At 52.4% G+C, this 18,398-nt stretch overlaps 3 protein-coding genes across 3 annotated transcripts; 2 read left to right on the top strand and 1 right to left on the bottom strand.

Annotated features, from left to right (window-relative positions):
- Nucleotides 1–1,835: 1,835 nt before the first annotated feature.
- Nucleotides 1,836–4,062, top strand: LOC100844632 (RING-H2 finger protein ATL43). The gene has a single exon (XM_010229098.3). The coding sequence runs from the start codon at nucleotides 2,255–2,257 to the stop codon at nucleotides 3,443–3,445; it is 1,191 nt and encodes a 396-aa protein (XP_010227400.1). The 5' UTR covers nucleotides 1,836–2,254; the 3' UTR covers nucleotides 3,446–4,062.
- Nucleotides 4,063–10,756: 6,694 nt separating this feature from the next.
- LOC100835920 (protein STAR1) lies at nucleotides 10,757–14,181 on the top strand. Its single transcript, XM_003563432.3, has 4 exons — nucleotides 10,757–11,085; nucleotides 11,192–11,533; nucleotides 13,314–13,501; nucleotides 13,630–14,181. Exons 1-4 carry the CDS (start codon nucleotides 11,070–11,072, stop codon nucleotides 13,879–13,881), a joined length of 798 nt encoding a protein of 265 aa, XP_003563480.1. The 5' UTR covers nucleotides 10,757–11,069; the 3' UTR covers nucleotides 13,882–14,181.
- Nucleotides 14,182–14,360: 179 nt separating this feature from the next.
- LOC104582122 (neurofilament heavy polypeptide) lies at nucleotides 14,361–17,192 on the bottom strand. The gene is made up of 2 exons (XM_024457410.1): nucleotides 17,172–17,192; nucleotides 14,361–16,400 (listed from the first exon to the last, which is right to left on the bottom strand). Exon 2 carries the CDS (start codon nucleotides 16,386–16,388, stop codon nucleotides 14,556–14,558), a length of 1,833 nt encoding a protein of 610 aa, XP_024313178.1. The 5' UTR covers nucleotides 16,389–16,400; nucleotides 17,172–17,192; the 3' UTR covers nucleotides 14,361–14,555.
- Between the last annotated feature and the right edge of the window lie 1,206 nt (nucleotides 17,193–18,398).

Raw genomic sequence — 18,398 nt, 5'->3', positions numbered from 1 at the left:
TGATTTAGCATATAGTGGCTGTGGCTTCCCCTCTCATTGCATATAGTGGCTTCCCCTCTTATTGCTGTGATTGCTTCCATTCTAGTGGTAGCGCGTCCACGAGAAAACCAGATCAAGTTGCCAGTGTTAACAGTATCAGATTAATCTTCCCAGTTTCGCGTTCCCGTCGTGTCACATTGCTTCTCACGCGTGCACGGTGCACGGATGCATGCACGGGTTCGATCTCGAGCCAGACACCGACAAGCCGCTACACTGTACCGTCATCACGAATAACTGATATCCGGGGACCCGGCGCCACTCGATCAGAGTTCCAGACGCCACTCAGCCCTGTATCGCTGCACTGCAGCCAGCCAGGGCTGTCATTTGGTTCCTTTCTCCTTGCGCGTGGGTCAGTCACGGTAGAAGAAGAGAATAGACTTATGTCGACGTTCCCCCGTGCAGCTAACGTACGTAACGCACCTACCACATTGCCTCGCCCTGTTGGCATATAAAACGGGGTCCGCATTGCACCGCAGCAGTGAGAAACTGCACGGACCATTTTTCGTGTCGACTGGTCATCGCTCGAAAAGAGTCCGTAAATTGTTGCGCAACAGCAGGGGGTAAGGTAAAACTGTCGTTAAACATGCAAGCTCCTGTTCGAGTTCGTTCAGTTCTTCTATTCTTACCGAAAAATTTCACAGAACTCGCTTGAGCTGGCAACCGACACAGGCAGCGTCACACCAGCGGGGCGTACGTACGTACGTACGTACGACCGAGTTTGTGCAGGTGCGAGTGTGGTAGAGCAAGCCTCCAACCCCACGTACTCTAGCCAGCCCTTGGAAGTGTTATCATACTGATCCTGGCCGGAAAATTGGCCCCATCGGCATCCTCTGCACTCTGGCCGTAAGCAAGTTGCCATGGCAGGCTATAATCTGGAGTGTACTTGCACAGTGTCCGCGCATCCAGATCCACACAGTGCCAACGTGAGCGATATCACTAGCAGTACCACAGCACCCCGTACTGTTCCTTTTCCCCCTTACCCGGTCCCGGAGGAGCAGGGCCGAGCAAATTTTCAAGTGTGATGTTCAAATATCGCACCGGTGGATCGGAGCATAGGACGAATTGATTGGCATCGAATCGTGAAGCAATGCACTTGCGTACTACTACCTGACCAACTGAATTACGCCGAGCTATATAAAAATTCGCAAGGCGATCTGGGGACGACGACAAGTACTGGTCCTGCCTGCCCTCGCCTGAGCCTGCCTCGTAGCCGCACGAGGCGCCCATAAACTTAAAAATATTTTTCCCGAGCAAAACATTCAAATTTCGCTGCTGCTCGTCGAGCAAAGCAGGGCCTGATCACGTGTCCCGAACTTTGATGATCCAGAAGAACCCACTCTCTCTGTCTGCTCCACCGCTGTGTACTATCCTGCCTTGTAATTTCTGACATGTAGGGTCCACGGCGAACCACGGCAGCAGTGTCAGTGACCGAAGCGATAATCAGCTCGCGTGCGCGTCTGCCGCGCCTCGTCTTTTTTCCTCTGGTTTTCCGTCCACGGGCATTCATTCCCTCGCAGCGCGCGCGCATGGCCTCCGATCTCAGCACAGAAAAAGGAAATAGGCCCAGTTCTTTTCCGATATTACCATCCTGGCAGCCCCATGTTAACAGGCACTTGAAGCGCGGCCAAAACCGTAATTTCGCACCCTTCAATTCTTAAATGCGCCTTACTCGCTCGAAACAGGGGTCTCTGCGCCCCAGCCCATGCTGCTCCCCATTGCATTTCCCTTCTCAGAATAAAGAAACCCCCTACAACACACCACGTACTCCATTCATCTCCTGACACACGGCCCCACCCCCTCTACCACTAAACTGTCAGTGCCCGTAGTGTAGCGCCACTCCCCTCCCGCAGTGTCTCCCTCGCTCGCTCCGCGACAAGCCGCACGGGGGTTCGTTTTGGTTAACACTCACCAGCGGAGTAGCGCAACAGCGCCGCAGCCCAGCCTCCTCCGCTCTCCGGCCCTCCTATGCCTCACTAGCCGCTAGGCCCCACCAACGAAGATCCGCTCACCGCCCCCCACCGTTTAGCTCTGGCCGTCCGACACAAGCCTACAACTCTAGTCTCCACAGCTATTATTACCCCTACTACTAGTTGTTTACAAATCAATCAACACTCGCGCGGTGGCCGCAGTGGAGCGGCACATTGTTATCTCTTCGTAATTCTCGGAGCTAGCTCTGCCTCTGCAGCTTAATTTGCCGCTCGAGCGAGAGTTGGCCATGGAGCCGTCGCGGCGGCTGCTCCTCTCGGACTACGACGGCGCGATCGTGTCGCCGCTGCCGTCCCCGACGCCGTCTGCGTCGGCCACGCCCTTCAGGCCAGGCGTGGCAGTGGTGGTGGGGATCCTGACGAGCGTCTTTTCCATCACCTTCCTCCTGCTGCTCTACGCCAAGCACTGCAAGCGCAGCGCGGCGGAGTCGTCGGGCCCGTACGGGAGCGGGTCGGCCGGCGTCGGAGGGGCGGCGGGCGGCGGGGAAGGGCGGCGTAACTCGGGCGTGGACCGGGCCGTGGTGGAGTCGCTCCCGGTGTTCCGCTTCGGCGCGCTTCGCGGACAGAAGGCCGGGCTGGAGTGCGCCGTGTGCCTGGGCCGGTTCGAGCCCACGGAGGCGCTCCGGCTGCTGCCCAAGTGCCGCCATGGCTTCCACGTCGAGTGCGTCGACACGTGGCTGGACGCGCACTCCACGTGCCCGCTCTGCCGCTCCCGCGTCGACCCGGAGGACGTGCTTCTCCTCCCCGAGCCGCCCAAGCCGTCCACCACGGGGCCCCCGGACCCGCCGGAGCAGAAGGCGGCAGCAGTAACCAAGGAGAAGGAAGCAGCTCTGGCTCCTGCGCCTGCGCCTGCTCCCTCTCCGGCTTGGAGGAGGATCACTGGCCGGCACTCGACGGGGTCTGTACGGGCGGCGGGGAAGGTGGGCCCTACATCCCGCCGGTCGGCCGATCTGGCAGGAAGCTTCGCAGCTACGGTGGGTTGTTTCGATGCCGCCAAGGTGAGGAAGGACCGGGTGCTGCTGGTGGAGCCGGCGGCGGCGGTGGCGGAGCCCGACCCGGAGGCGTTCGACCGGCGGTTCGGGCACCGGATCCTCGTCAGCACCGCCTGCGGCTGCGACGGCGAGACGGCCCCCGCGGCGCAGCAGCGGTGGAGCGACACGCGGCCGTCCGATCTGATGTTCGTGCGCGCGGAGATGCTGGTCACGGACGCCGCCGCCGGGCGGTACTCGTGCTCCGCCGCCGTCAGCTCCGGCAGCCGCGGCAGGACCGAGATCAGCGGCAGGTGCCTGTCCGAGCTCGCCGGCGTCAGCCGCCTCCCGCCGATCGCGGCCGACGGCGAGCCACGAGCCGGGGCGCGTCGGTGGCCGGGCTCCAGCTGGTGGGCCCGGGGCTCGCCCGGCCTTAACGGCCCTAGCACCTAGGCACAGCTGTTGCCTGCGCGGGGCCCTTCCGGGCAGGCCCGGAAAGGTATCTGCATTTTGCGAAACTGCCCCCCGACGTGCGACGTTATTTACGGAGCAGTAAAGCGGGGGCACGAGAGGCACTCGATTGCGGGGATCACGTGATGGGTAGCGCAGTAATTATTGCCCATCTCTGGCCCTCGTTGCGCATGGCCGCCTCGGGAGCCGCGACGGCGGGGGAAGGTATGTTGCTTTCGCGGGGATCTCGAGGCAGCGGTGCCTAGCCACAGCTGATGCTCCGGAATACGGCCGGCCGCGATGGGCAGCGGCCCGCATATCCCGCCGCGAAGCCCGAGCCTCCTCGCCTGGATCTTCTGCGGATCGGAACCACGAATTGCTGTCGTGCCGTGCGTGCTCGCGGCCTCGCACAACAGGTGAGGTTTCGGCGGCATGCGCCGGCCGGGTCGGGGTTTAGGGAACCAATGGAGAAAAGCTGTTCGTATGCGTGTAATTCTTTTGTCTGTACGAGAGAAAGTGCTGCGACCCCTTTTTCGTGTAAGCTGGTGTGCCCCGGCGAGCTAAAGCGGCCGTGCGTGCCCATGTCGCATTTGTTGTTCTTTTCTCTTTTGTTGCGCTCAGTTTGCTCGCATTTGTTGCTTGTTTTCTGCAGCTTCTGCTTTCTAAGTACTCCACAACTCCTACTACTAACCACGTGAGAGGAGCGATCGGCTGCCGCACAATTGCCTCGTGATAGTACTTGCCCGTCATTTACGGCAAGGAATGGAAAGCAACGCCGGCCGGCGTCGTGGCCTCGTGCTCTCCTGGCCGTACCCTTTGTCCCCAACCTAACGGCTAGGCCACACGTCCACTTGCTTCTGTTCTGTTGCTCGGGCTTATCCTTCCGCCCACTCCCTCCTCCATAAAATAACAGCGAGGAATCGTCCGAATGCTGTCGTGTGAGCGGTGTGATTTCACTCGTGTTAATCTCCTACGGCACGTTCTGCTGTCCTGTGCCGAAGAACTTCTGGTGCTGTCGCATTGAAGCCACTACCTTTTTTCGCGTTAGTAGTTCCGTGGTCTCTTCGCCTCACCGACTCCGCCGTACGGCGTGATTCTCCCTTGGGTTTCAATACGAGTTTCTCTCTCTTTTTGGCACCAGGCGTACAGCTGCAAACGTGTGTGGGTGTGGCAGTCGTCAGGCGCCTTCCCGTTTGGCTGTGGCCACGACTCATAAACCGCCGGCCCGTACGCTGTACCGTCCCTGATCATCAGCGACGACGCGATCGCCGTCCGTGATACACATGACAAAGGTTATCCGGTCATGATTCTACTTAGTTTCATACGTTTTCTTTGGAAAGGAGTTCCATGCGGGAACTTTGTCATGATTCCGGCACAGTTCCTCTCCTCGTGACAAAGCTTTGATGATCCGCCGATCGGTACGCTATCTGGAGGCATGCATTCAGAGAGAGCTGCTGAGCTGAGTACTCTTTGTTTTTACAGTGGCTGCTGGGTATACTTCTTTGTATGGCGTGCACGATGCAGAAACATCTTTTATTTTGTCCCAGACAGGGAACTCTCTGGCATCAGCCGCATCACTGCCCTTGGACGAACTTGTACAGCCGACATGGTTCTCGTGACAAGCAATCAATTAACCCCCAACTAGATGACTGTACAATGTGCTCGTTTGTGCTTTAAATATTTGTAACCCATGATTTCTCCGATCCGATAGGTGTTACTCAAAGGCAAGGCGCTTTTATCATCTTCACATGAAGTAAGTATCTGTTCTTTTTTTTCCCCTTTCTTACAGCAACATTTCATGTTTCAGCCATTGGCCCTCGGATGAATTTTCAATCCAGAAACAGGCAACACCCCCATTCCCCTACCGCCCTACGGATAAGACACCAGCATATCACGTTCATCGAGCCTTTCAACAACGACCAGCCATTTGGCTCATACATGCTTGGCTTATTTGGTCGATGTGGTGATTTGATAGAGTGATGGCTGGCCGAGAGCTTTGCTGATAGAGACTCGGAGGACCACCGACGACGATGCTCTTGAAGTGGGCTTCCTGACTGGGGCGCCTATATAGAACGAAATCATGAACTCCACTGTTCCTCTGAAGACCGTCTCCGTCGGGTACACTGTTTGGCTCGTTGGCGAGATTCTTGAGATGATTGATTCTACTGCTGAGCCTATGACGCTAGGGGAGGTGCACGTTGCATCACCTTACGGTGTTCAGAAAAGAAGCGGGCCATTTCGGCGTTGACCGATTAAGTGACGCCTATCGATCAGTTTCGTTCAATAATTTCGATGTGGGTAAGCTTGATGTGATGACTGAACCGTAATCGCGGAGAATAAAGGGCTTTGGCAACCCTATTCCTTGTCTCTTTTCAGAGATAAAGAGATGGATAGATTTTTATTTTTTATGAAACGGACAGAGTTTCCTCCGTTTCATTAAGAAGAAGAAAATTGGTCCCGTTTATAAGAAAAACCGGACCAAGAACCATACACGAACAAGCGGATAACCACTCAAACCCACAAGAGCCGCATGCGGACTACTCCCAAATGCGACGCACTATCTCAACCAATAACACACACCCAACACTAGCCCCCCTCGTGCAAAAAGACACAACAACACTCAACAAATGCTCGCAACCCATCGAGTGAAAACCGACATGCCTCCTCCAACCACACAGCGTAGACGACCACACGAACTGAGGATGACTAATCATCCAGCTTCTGGGCGCTCCTTTCCAATCCCTTTTCCACCCCTTTTCTTCACCTTATTCACATTCTTGACAAGCGCTTGGATCTCCTGGATGGATTGCATTGCCAATGGGCCTTGGAACAACTTCTCAAGCTTGTCACGGGCCTCATTATGAAACTTCGCTTTGGGGCCCAAGAGCCCCAAGTCACGCAAGGCACGCACTAGAGACTCTTGTGCCACAATCTCCACGCTCCTTGCAACTTTCTTCTGATGTTGCGCCAACCTTTCGCTGCGTCGAGGAGTATCTTGGGGCACAGCAACACGAGAGCGACACGATTCCGGCGTATCAAGGATAGGCGCGGGAATCTTGGCAAGGGAATCCTTCAACGTGCACACGTCGGCCACTCCGGAGGCGACAATCGCCCCAACCTCCACCGCCGCCAACACAGCGGGCATCGCCAAGTCACTTGGTACGACCTCCAGGGATTGCATTTGCTCCGAAGGGGCCTCGTTGTTGATCCCAGGCTGCACCTGTGTGTCATCAGTGTCCTCCACTTCTGGGATGGTAACAGGGGCATGCACCGCATGCACCATGAGATGCTCTCGATGCCTCGGCACAAGATCAACGACCTTCTCTCTAGCGGCAATCATCGGTTGAAGCTCAAGGCTGCCAAAGAACGTCTCAGCAGGAGCAGCCTCATCCCGAAAGAGCGACACACAAGATGTCACGGATGTGTCGGTCTGAACTTCCAAAGCCCGGCGGACGCGCGGAGAGCAGGGCCCGTAGAGGCTTCCAAGTCCTGAATCCACGCGGAGCGACAATGGAGGCGAAGCCATGCAGTTCCGCACCGAGGTGGCCACCTCCTGAAGCGACTTGATCCCATCCTCGTGGCCGACAAAGAACTCAGAAGCACGAGACAACCACTCCTGAAGCTCCCGCAAGCAGGCAGAGATCATGACTTGGACGTCGTCACGAAGTGAAGCCACCATTGCTGCAAACATTGATTTGATCGAGGCCTCCAACGAGGCTGCAGCTCCAGAAGACGAGTCAGGGACAGCAGCAGCTTCCACATGGTCACGCCCATCTGTGCACTTCGGCTGCGCTGCCACAGCAGCCCAGGAACGAGCCGACGCCTTGCGGCATGGCAGGGGGGATGACGCGTGGCAGCGGCTACCCTCGCAGGCAGGGCTGCGGAAGCGGCAATCGCGCTCCCGGTGTCATGAGCGGAGACAGGTGAGGCACCGCACGGGGTCACGACAGGCAGCGGCACGGTGGTCCTCGGCAAGGCAGCGGAAGCATCTCCCGTGCGTTCTCCTCCTGAAGATGAGACCGCGGTCAACCTCATACCTGCGCGGAGAAGGGTCGCGGCCACGCGACTGACGGCGCTTTGAGGGAACCTCTCTCCATTCATCCTCACGGGATGCAGTAGCACGCAGCGGCGAATCCAACACCCGAGGCGCCGCATCCGGGGCCGGAGCTGCCAGGGCCAACTAACTTCTACTAGTCTATGGCTGAAAACACTTCTTGCGATGAGTCTTATCACAGCAGTACGTGTTGTTTACTTTACTGTTTGCTTGATTATGTGGCGAAATATCCCCTGAAAACCATCTTTCGGTGCAAACCGTGCAAACTTCATAAAAACCGTGTTTAAAAGTTTCAAAAAAATTCTACAAACCTGAAAATTTTCAAGTTCAAAATCAAAAGCATTTGGAAGGAATTAAAAAGAAAAATTTACAATGAATAGTGTCAAACACTCAAAGATCACTATTCATGCAGAATTTGTTTTTTTCGCCGCTACCAAATGAAATTGAGTTTGGACTTGAAATTTTACACATATTTCTAGCATCACTTTTCTAACATATGTGATTTTCTTGAGATTTTTTTAAATTTTTTTTATGGAGTTTTCACGGTTTGCACCGAATGGAGTTTTCACGGTTTGCAGTAACAAGTGCAAAACTGCGTATTAGTACTGTCTAATGGAATCTGTGGACCCTGGACCGTAGGAGCCAAACTATTGCTTTTTTTTTCCCGAGAGGAAGCCAAACTATTGCCTAGGAAGGAGTAGTAAGAGCAACTTCAGGAGTTTTCCTATATCTCATCCCCTAAATCTCATATATGAGGATCCCCTGTACCATTTGCTCCTCCCCTTCCAATCACAACACTCTTCGGCAAATTCCCCAAATCACATCCCCTAAATTGATTTGTCTATATTATATTCATATCTTTCAACCGATTTGCTAAACTTCAATATTTTAAATGAGTCGATTTGAAATCATATATTTGAAACGCATATAATTAAATTAAAAATGTTTTATTTTATTCATAATCAATTATTTAAGTACACTATAATATTATATTTTAATTAACAGAGTCTTTATAAATTACGAAATCTTCTAGGTATATTTCCAACGGCTATATTTTGAACAACTCTTTTTCAAACGGCTATATTTTTCCTATATATATATATGAAACTGTGAAATCATTGTCCATTCACTCTCCACCCATCTCTGAATCTCCTCTCACACAACTTGTTCCTCTCAAAATCTGCCAACTTATTCCTTCACAACAACCCAACGGTGTGTTAGAGAACTAATGTTTCGGTCACTTCCTTCAGGCTTGTGCAATTCATACTGCTCATGAATTCTCTTCCAATAAGTAGCATTTTTTTGTTCATTTCTTATTATTGGATCCAAACTAGCATACAACCATGCCGAGACCAACACTTGGTCTTCCTCAATGGTGAAATTTTTTGTTCTCTTGTTGTTTGGTCTCACCAAAGGAGTAACAATTTGAGTTGGCATTGGTTGCTCTCCAATTGGGCTGTAATTGTGAGTGTCATCTCAAACTTCATCAACGCCGACTCTCTCACTCAATAAACTGGTATACATACCCATTGCATCATCTTGAGAATCCATCACAACACTCTATAATTTCACAAATGGTAGACAAATATCATTTCTATTTGTACAGAACTTTGCTTCAATTTGCAGTGTCATATGCAAGAGTGATCAAAATTGCGCTGCATTCTCTCATCTCTGCCATCCCGAGCACCATCTCCTTCTCCTAGTCCAACTCTCTCTTCTTCTCCCTCTGGACAGCAACGCCAGTACCACCCCCTGCGGCCCTCTTCTCCTTCTCACGCTGGACAGGACCGCCGCCGCTCCCCTCTTCTCCTCCTCCCTCCCCGACGCCCCTCCCTTCCCTCGCCTGCGCCCCTCCCCTCTTCTCCTCCTCCCTCTGGATAGCAGCGCCGCCAGCCCAATCCCGTGCCCGTGCCCCTCCACCTCCGCCCAGATCCTCAGCTCGCGCCCCTCTTCCCTCCCTCTGCTCCCTTCCAACGCCCGCAAGCGTACCCTGCGCCCGTGCCCCTCTCGACAACAGCGCCGCCAACTAGCCTCAATCCAGCGCCGCCAACCCCCACCGACCCACTCCGGGCAGCCCCATGACCTAGCCCAGCGCCGCCGACCGCCACCCCAACCAGCGCCACTCATCTCAGATCTGGCCGGCAAAGAAGAAGAAGAAGATGTAGAAGAAGAATACCTGGGCGGAGGCGCGAAGCAGAGGAACGTGCGGGAGGGAGATCTCCGCCTCGGTGGTTGCCGGATGGGGGATCCCGAGCGCGCTCGCCGATATGAGGGATCCCGATCGGGATTTGGGGCGCTCGCGGATTTGGGGCATGGGATTGGGCTTCTGCTGGAGAGTGGTTTTGGGCCCAAAAGCCCCAAATTTAGCTATTGGGGGTCACATAGGGCATCTGCTGGAGTTGCTCTAAGTCGAGCCATATGACAGCAGGAGCAGCAAAAGGCCGACCTCCTCTTGGCCCATCACAAACATGTCAGCAGTTTGGGCCGGTGGATTGATATGCCTAGTTGGACCGTTTTGCTCAACTGACGTGGCTTATAAGCAGGCCCTGCTATTAGTCCAAGACACTCCATATGGAGTAGTTCTTAGCCCCATATGAGCTACTGTAGAAAAGCAACCAGAAGCCCAAACTCGACAAACTCCAAACAGTTTTGTTTTCTACTCCCTCCGATGCATGTGTTGTGGATTGGAGGAAGTACTAAATCTGAACCAGACCGGCCATACCAGCAACGAACTGGTGCAGGCATCAACCCGTCGTGTCGCCGACTGCCACGACCGGATGACAGCCGGTCGACATGAATCCCGTGTATACGATGGAAGAGTGCGATGACCGCTCTGCGCTTTCATATAAAACATCGATGTTAAAGCTGACGGTAGTCAGATCACCACGGCAGCCATTAGAAACGATAATTACCAAAAGTCCTAGACTTGTGAGTTAGGGCATCTCCGACAACTGATATGTTGCCGTTATTTTAGCTTCATGTGTCAGATTTTTGCTTAGGTGGAAAAGAGAAAGTATGAAAATATATAATACTAGTTACTTCTGCAAGAGACTGCTACCTCACAGGTAAAAAAAGTTGGAGTACGTTGGTCCTAGTGAAAATATATTTTTTAATTGAAAAAAGAAATGATAGACAGGAGAGAGAAGCGATGACATATGACAGAGATACTGAGTACCGATTCCGATTCCAGTAACAGGCTGAAGATGCCCTTGTAACCATGCCGATCGATAAGCTATAAACCATGCGATCTGGGTCCCGGCTCCGGCATGTGTTCTTTGGGAGCGACACGAGTCCAGGGCTCCAGAGCTTGGCGGCCGTCACCGAGTGGAGTGCCACCCTTTCCCGTGACTCGCCACGCACGCAACAAAAGCCGCCCACCTCAGTTGCAGCCCAGAAGGCAGAAAAGCTCGGAAAAGCTAATAAAAAGGACGCGCCGAATCCGACGCCATACTCCACAGAAACCATATCGGACGCCATTCCCACCCGGCGGCACCCTGCTCCTCTCTCTGCTAGTCTGCTCCTTGCGCTGCGTGAGACTCCTGTGACGGCCGCTAGCTATCTCTGTCTCCACAAATGGGCTCAGCATCAGGTAATTAACCAAACCAAGCTTGATTCCTAGTACATCCAACCGTGATTACCAAGCACGGGTTAATGACTTGATGGATGTATGTCAAATCAAATGGGTCAATTCGCAGATGACAACAGCAGCAGGGAGCATCTGCTGGACGTGGACGGCCTCGCCGGCGGCAACGGCGGTGTCGGGCCGAAGATACGGGTGCGCGGGCTGCGGCGGCGGTCGGAGGCGAGCGGGGAGGAGATCCTGCGCGGGGTGGACCTGGACGTGCCGCGCGGGGTGGTCATGGGCGTCATCGGGCCCAGCGGCAGCGGCAAGTCCACGCTGCTCCGCGCGCTCAACCGCCTCTGGGAGCCCGCGCCGGGCGCCGTCTCCCTCGACGGCGCCGACATCTGCGGCATCGACGTCCTCGCGCTCCGCCGCAAGGTCGGCATGCTCTTCCAGCTCCCCGCCATGTTCGACGGTACGTTTATTTAACTATAATCGCACGCCTGCTTGTGCTTTCCCCAGCGATTCATTCATTCTGGGTTTCTGGCAACGGAATTGAGAACTCGAATTGATCCGCGCAATTTGAGCATGCCCTCGGACGTTTGGCATCAGCGTAGTGTGCGGCCTTTGCTTATCAAGTCGATTGATTGTTCCATGGTTCGCGCTTAGTGGGAGATGACGGTAGTCGGGGAATATCCGTGTCAAGACCTAACAAAAGTTGACACAGCACTACACCACTTCAGAAACCGGTGCGCGGTGGAGGCTGGACCGCTGGAACCTGTGGTGGCCTGGTGGGATCCGGTTCTTCAGGTTCCCTGACGATAGTGCGATACACCATTTGAAAATTTTCTGCTGACCTTCCAGTAAAATGTAGCTGAGGATTTTTTAAAATATGTAGCTGAATTTTAGCCAAACGGTGCAGAAGTCTGGAAAAAAGAAAAGAAAAACATGGGTATCGATCGGCCTTCTAGATTAAGCTGGCAGGGAATAATTTCCTCTTTGAATTGTGTAGAGGTCACCGGATGAAGGGCTCGGCAAGCATGACTTGCGCCACCATGCTAATTTAATGTTTGACCATGAGGATAGCCAGATGCTACAATGCTGCAGTTGTTTATATGTACTCTAGTTGAAGGTGCAGGAAACCTATTGGCAGTGCTTGGTCCATGGACTGATTTACTAGGAATCAAATAATACTGCTCCCATGATGCCATTGGCTCACTAATTTATCAGATCATTATCTAATTTTTTTAACAGATACACGGATGATGGCATGCAAAAGTTGGCTCTTTGACTATAACAAAGCATACTTTATACTTTAAAAAATGAAATAAAACATACTTTATGCTGGCGGAGGTCTGACATAACGATAACATTATGTTGCCTAGTAAGCAATTCTTGTCTCCTCCGCTGTTCTAATCTGCTTCACTATGACCTTCATTAAGTACAATATGATGCATATGAATAATTATTTTACTCAAATCAATTTGGCATTAGTAATATGTATGTGTATATGCATAGAAGAGAGGTGTTAAGTTTTTTTTCCTTCCAATTCATACATCTACTGTGATCTTATTTCAGTTGAGCACCGATTCATTTGAAATTGTGGTGCAACCAAAAGCATACAACTGATATTCCGTCTGTCTAATTCTGATTCCTCAATTCATATATACCAATCATGCAATCGAAACAAGGGGTTACTGAAATTGGTCTAGTTTTAATAAGCCAGGCCTTTTGATTGTTGTCTAAAATTAGGTTGTTGTTATCATTATGGCTTTTCTGTATTCAAGGTGCAATTCTGTATCTAACACAAGGGGTTACTGGAAACTTTGGCTTTGACTATTTCCAAACGACTGTTTCTACGCTGGAGAAAGGAGTATTAGTACCCTTTTTTAAAAGATAAAGGAGTATTAGTACTTGGCATAATGTCAAATTGTAATGTGGCGTTGAGTAACGATGTGGTATAGACTTGTTCTATGCTACAAAAGAACATATAGGTGTGCCAAGGGTATAATATTTCTCTCGTCTGAAATGTCAATTTTTTTAAAAAGTGTTAAAAGAGATATTGGTCCAAGCGTAGAGAGCCGTTCTATCATGGAACTTTCTTCAGTACTAACAAGGATGCAAGAGCTGCCCAGTGCACAAAACAGAAAAAATGTTCAGACTTTTTTCAGCTGCTTCTATAACCAAGAGATCTGATTATATCTGAAAAAATAGAAACCTCTGAATCTGTTCTATCTCTTCGTGTACTTTTGCAGGAACCGTGGCAGACAATGTACGATACGGGCCGCAGCTGCTCGGCAAGAAGCTGACCGACGCAGAAGTGAAGAACCTACTGAGCCTGTCCGACCTCGACCCCGCCCTGTCCTCCAAGCTGGCGTCAGAGCTCTCAGTCGGCCAGGGGCAGCGCGTCGCCTTGGCCCGCACCCTCGCCAACGACCCAGAAGTACGCCTCGTGATCTTGTATTGCTGAGTTTTGCCCTTGTGATGTATCCATTCTCCCGAGATCTCACTGCAATTTTCTGCAATTTCACTGACCCGTTCCGGGAATTCCGTGCTCTGTTGTCGTCGTAGGTGCTCCTGCTGGATGAGCCGACGAGCGCGCTGGACCCGATATCGACTCAGAACATCGAGGAGGCGATCGTGCGGCTGAAGAAGACGAGGGGGCTCACCACGGTGATGGTGTCGCACAGCGTGAAGCAGATCCAGCGGATCGCGGACCTGGTGTGCCTCGTGGTCGACGGCGAGGTCGTGGAGGTGCTCGCCCCGTCCGAGCTGTCTGCGGCCAAGCATCCCATGGCCCGGCGCTTCCTGGAGCTCAGCTGAATTAATGTCGATCGTCGACGACGCCGAGGACGTTGTCGAGTGAGGATCGACCTTTGCTTTTGCTTGATTCGAGCATGTAACCGTGAACTCGATATTCGGCGAATGCTGTGTGAGGTACAGTACTGCGGTTCGGTGGGAAATTTGATCACGAGCTGATTGAAATGGATCGAATGGTCGATGCTTCTGCGTGCATAAGTGCATGACTGTAACCGAACTTTTGGTACCTCGACGTGTTTGTAAACATTTTTTCTCGAACATGAATTGTCCGTGAATAAAGGCTCATGAACGTATTTGCTATTTCTCTCGCTATTCCCTTGTGGAATATTTGCTAGTATTTCTCTCGTGAATGTGATAGCAGTGAATACATATTGAAAAATATTTTCTAGAGAGAATTCAATATTTGCCACCGAGAATTGACCTTTAAGGCACTGGAAATTTGACTGTTCCAAATATGCCACTCAAATATTGCAAAAAATTTCAAATCGACAAATGAACAGCTCAAAACAGTAGCATCTCCATCTGTTTTCAGTGACCAGCGGAACCAATGATCAACAGAAGAAACAAAATTAACATGCCAGAACATCATCAGATCCAGAAAGAAAACACCACACAGTGTCACAGTTCAAACCACACCTCACCACACAGGACCCCTAGCTTCCCTCCGAATCAATCAATTATTGCCAATCACCTGGCCTGGGGGATTTTCCCGGGGTGGACGCGCGCGGGCTGTCCATGACGACCTCGAACGCGCCCACCAGCGCCCTCACCTTGCTCGCCTTCTTCTCCAGCAGCTTGCTCTTGGTCTCCTCCAGCACGTCGTTGCTCCGCGCCACCTCCTTCTTCTTGGGCTGCGCCTCCTCCGGCCGCTTCTCCAGCGCCGTCTTCACCTTGCTCCCCTTGAACGTCAGCCGCACCGCCTCCTCCGGGATCTTCGCCATCGACGCCGCCGCCGACGTACCTCCTCTCCTGGCAGATCCTCCTCCTCTCAGCGGCGTCGTCGGCGCTGAAGCGCTCAGCAGCGTGTCGATCACTGCCTTGTCCTTGCTGATATCTTCCTTGGCCGGCGTCACGGGCTCCGATCGCGAAGTAGTGGTCGCAGCGTTGGTCGGCGTGTCCATTGCCTCGAGAGCTTCTTCCAGCGACGTTGCTGGCATCGATGTCGCCCTGGATGCCGCGGTCAGTTTGGATTCCCCGGCCTGTTCTTTCGGTTCTTCAGAGATCGCACTCGCTTCAGAGTTCCCTTTGACTTCTTCCTGCTTCGCCGGTTCTTCTTGCTGCTGCCTCTCTTCAGCTTTGGTCTCCTCGACGACCTCCTCTCGGGCCATGCTGGCCGCCGGTTCGTCTTGCCCGCTTGGCAGCGTTGATGACTCCTTCCCTGCTGCATCTCCGACGGCCGCCGGCGGTTCATCCTCTGTGTTCGTTTCAGCTTCCTTCGCTGTCTCTTCAACATTGCCGGTTTGTGGCTTCTCTCCCGGCACCGGTGCCTTATCCACCTCCACAGCTTCAGACTCCTCCATTACGACCTTCTGATCGTGAATGGCCTTCGGCTTCTCTGCATCTCCTTCGCTGGCCTGCTCGTCTCGACCCCTCTGCTCCTCTGTCTCAATGTCAGTACTGACGACTTCCTGCGAAGTCGCCTCCTCCCGTGCGCTCTGGGCAGCGTTTCGCTCCACGACCACCTCTTCTTGATGTACATCGAGAGGAGTCGTTTCAGGAGCTGGGTGCTGCTGCTGTTCCTCCACGGGGAGAGCTCTCGCCGATGTCTCTGTCTCGATCACATCGGCTGCGTCATTGCCGGACGCCGAGGCCGCCGCCGCTGCCGCCGGGGCGGCTAGCTCCTTGTTCTTCTTACTGCGGGACTTGCCGACCTTGAACGCGTTGGACGCCTTCTGCATCAGCTGCCTCGGCGACACCACGGACCACCGCGACGTGGACGCCTTGGCCTTGGCCTTGTCCATGGGCGCGATGATCTGCCGCGGCGCACCCTGAATCGTCTGCTGCTGCTTCTGCGCGGGGGACCGATTCGGCGTGATCGCCCGGGGCGCGCTCTGCGCGGGTGTCCGCTGCGGCGTGACCGGCCGGGGCGCGCTCTGCGCGGGCGTCCGCTTCGGCGTGACCGGCCGCTGGGGCGCGCTCTGCGCGGGTGTTCGCTTCGGCGTGACAGACCGCGGGGGCGCAGGGGAGAGCTTCGGCGTGGTCGGCCGTGGACGCGCGGGGGCCTTGTCGGCGGTGGACGGGCGCTTGGGCGTGACGGCGCGTGCCTTGGAGGAGGAGGATGGAGTTGGCGTGGAGGAGCTGTCGCGCAAGGAGGAGCTGACGGTGGGGCGGAGGAAGGACGGCACCGGTTTGTCCGACGCCGGCGGCGAGGGGGAGGCGGCGCGGGCGCCGGCGCGGGAGGAGGAGGAAGCGTCGGAGCTGCAGGGCCGCGGGCTGGACGTGGGCCTGGTGACGCTGGCGCTTCGTGGTCTCGTGCCGTCTCGCGACCGTGGCGTTGGCCGTGTGGCCATGGGCCGTTTCTGCTGCGAAACAAAGCCCAAGATCTCGTCAAATCATTTTAACCAAAAAATTGGACACGGATATCATTTTTAACCTTAATCATTCGGGGTTGTCGATTGCTGAATTGGCTGGATTTTTTTTTAAAGAAAGTGAGAACTAGCAGAAGTGTAAACATTTTGCGCGAGAATCAACTGGTTACATATATACTTTGCGTGTAAGACTCGAAGCAGAATGGTTAAGAATTAATGGATTTTTATGTCTTTCTTTTGCTGGTCCTTTTTTGTTGCCTGACCTAACGAACATTATACACCCCGTGCACGTATTGGAACCATCGACTCCCTGTCTTATTTAAGATAGCGAAACCGTCATTAACAACTTCCACGAATTGTTCTTCATTTGTTTTTGCGGTAAGAAAAATTCAGATGCTATTGGGGTTCATATTCCATCAGTCAAAAAGAATTTTGTGATAAACTGGTAGGAGAAAACAATATCAATTCTGTCACATAAGGCATAAGGAACGTTTCAGGACGAATTTTACACAAAGGAGGCGAGATAAACAAGATGATCGGCACAGCTGAACTGAACGAAATCATTCCCTATTTCTATTTCTTGGACCAAATTCGAAAGCATGGTATCGCATCAAAGGTGAGATAACAGAGTCAAGAAAGAACCGGTACAGAAGCATACCTCGAGCCCGATGGGATCAATTCATGGTGGATTGACCACCATCGATCGGCATGGACATATGAAAGTTTGCATGTCTCGAAACTAAGAGGAGGAGAGAAGCTTCGTACCTTATTAAGTTTGGAATGACCAAAAATGGAGCGACGGGGCGAGGGAGGGAGAGAGGGAGGAGGCAGCAGGATGAGAGAAAGCCGGAGAATATAAGAGCCCCATGTTTTCAAATAGACTGTCAAAATGGTGCAGCTACAAGGCCAACACTTGACACCTGGTGGAACACCCGCCTTTTTTATTCGGCTATTTTTAACCTTGATGCCAGCTGGTTATTGCAAGAAATATTGCGTTTTTCGTATACCAGTACTACTTAATCCATTTCTAAATATCTGTAAATTTGAGTTTGTTCTAAGTCAAACTTTGTAAACGTTGACCGACCTTGTAAATAAAAATGTCAACACATTTAATACCACAAATGTGATAAGAAAACATGCTCAATGGTAGTCTTAATGATACTAGTTAGGTGTTGCATATGTTGTTGGTGTTTTTCCTACAGAAATCATCCAAAGTCGATAAAATTTGACTTGAGACGACCCTAAATGCACTGGTATTTAAAACGAACGAATTGCGAACTAACAATTTTCCATAGGAAAAATGATTTAAATCTTTTTTTACAGCGAATAGTGGATCAAACAGAGGATTACAATCAGTGTTAGTCCCCATGGCGATCTTGTGGGGAAGGTTCCCTAGCCAAAATGCTGTTCGGCATTGGAATCGTCTCATGTTTGCTACGGATTATTTGCTATCCCATGACTAACACACGTTTTGTCAGGATGGGTAAGTCACCCAATCCGCCTTCACATTTTGAATAGCTAATGTTTTTTTTTCAACAGGACCAGGTAATGCTTCTTTATCTACTACTCAGTACTACGTACGTAGATGACAAGAAGACACAAAGACTCATAGACTCAAATGCTAATCTGAAAGATATGGCACTAGAAAAAAAAGGCTGACACACAAAGAGACCCGTTTGGGAGGTTTATTTTGGTTTGGCTTCATTCGATAGAGTGTAGCCGGGGAGGAAGTTCCTGCTTATCTAAAAATAATAATATCTGAACGGTGCTTAAATTTGTAATACTGTATCCCAATAGGACAGGCCAGCGAACTGACTTGTAAGAAAATGCCTCCTTAGAACATCTTCACTCGTCTCCCCAATAAATCTTCCAGCGCATGGCTATATAGAGGGCGTCGGTGCAAGCAATTTGTTTGGAGTGGAGCGGGCACCCAGCTGCACCCCCCAAACATCGGTCCCCAAATTTGGTTTGTCTCGCCAACAGTGATGGCCC

The sequence above is a fragment of the Brachypodium distachyon genome, chromosome 1, assembly GCF_000005505.3.
Source record: "Brachypodium distachyon strain Bd21 chromosome 1, Brachypodium_distachyon_v3.0, whole genome shotgun sequence".
NCBI classification, from domain to species: Eukaryota; Viridiplantae; Streptophyta; class Magnoliopsida; order Poales; family Poaceae; genus Brachypodium; species Brachypodium distachyon.
The sequence above is the reverse complement of the archived record's forward strand: the minus strand, read 5'-3'. Positions and strand labels throughout refer to the sequence as shown.

Bases quoted from the DNA above. Each gene is read 5' to 3' on its own strand.
- LOC104582122 (XM_024457410.1), bottom strand. From the start codon at position 16,388: ATGGCCACACGGCCAACGCCACGGTCGCGAGACGGCACGAGACCACGA.
- LOC100844632 (XM_010229098.3), top strand. From the start codon at position 2,255: ATGGAGCCGTCGCGGCGGCTGCTCCTCTCGGACTACGACGGCGCGATC.
- LOC100835920 (XM_003563432.3), top strand. The intron at 11,534-13,313 runs GTACGTTTATTT...GTACTTTTGCAG, and splicing joins GCTCCCCGCCATGTTCGACG to GAACCGTGGCAGACAATGTA. The intron at 13,502-13,629 runs GTACGCCTCGTG...TTGTCGTCGTAG, and splicing joins CCCTCGCCAACGACCCAGAA to GTGCTCCTGCTGGATGAGCC.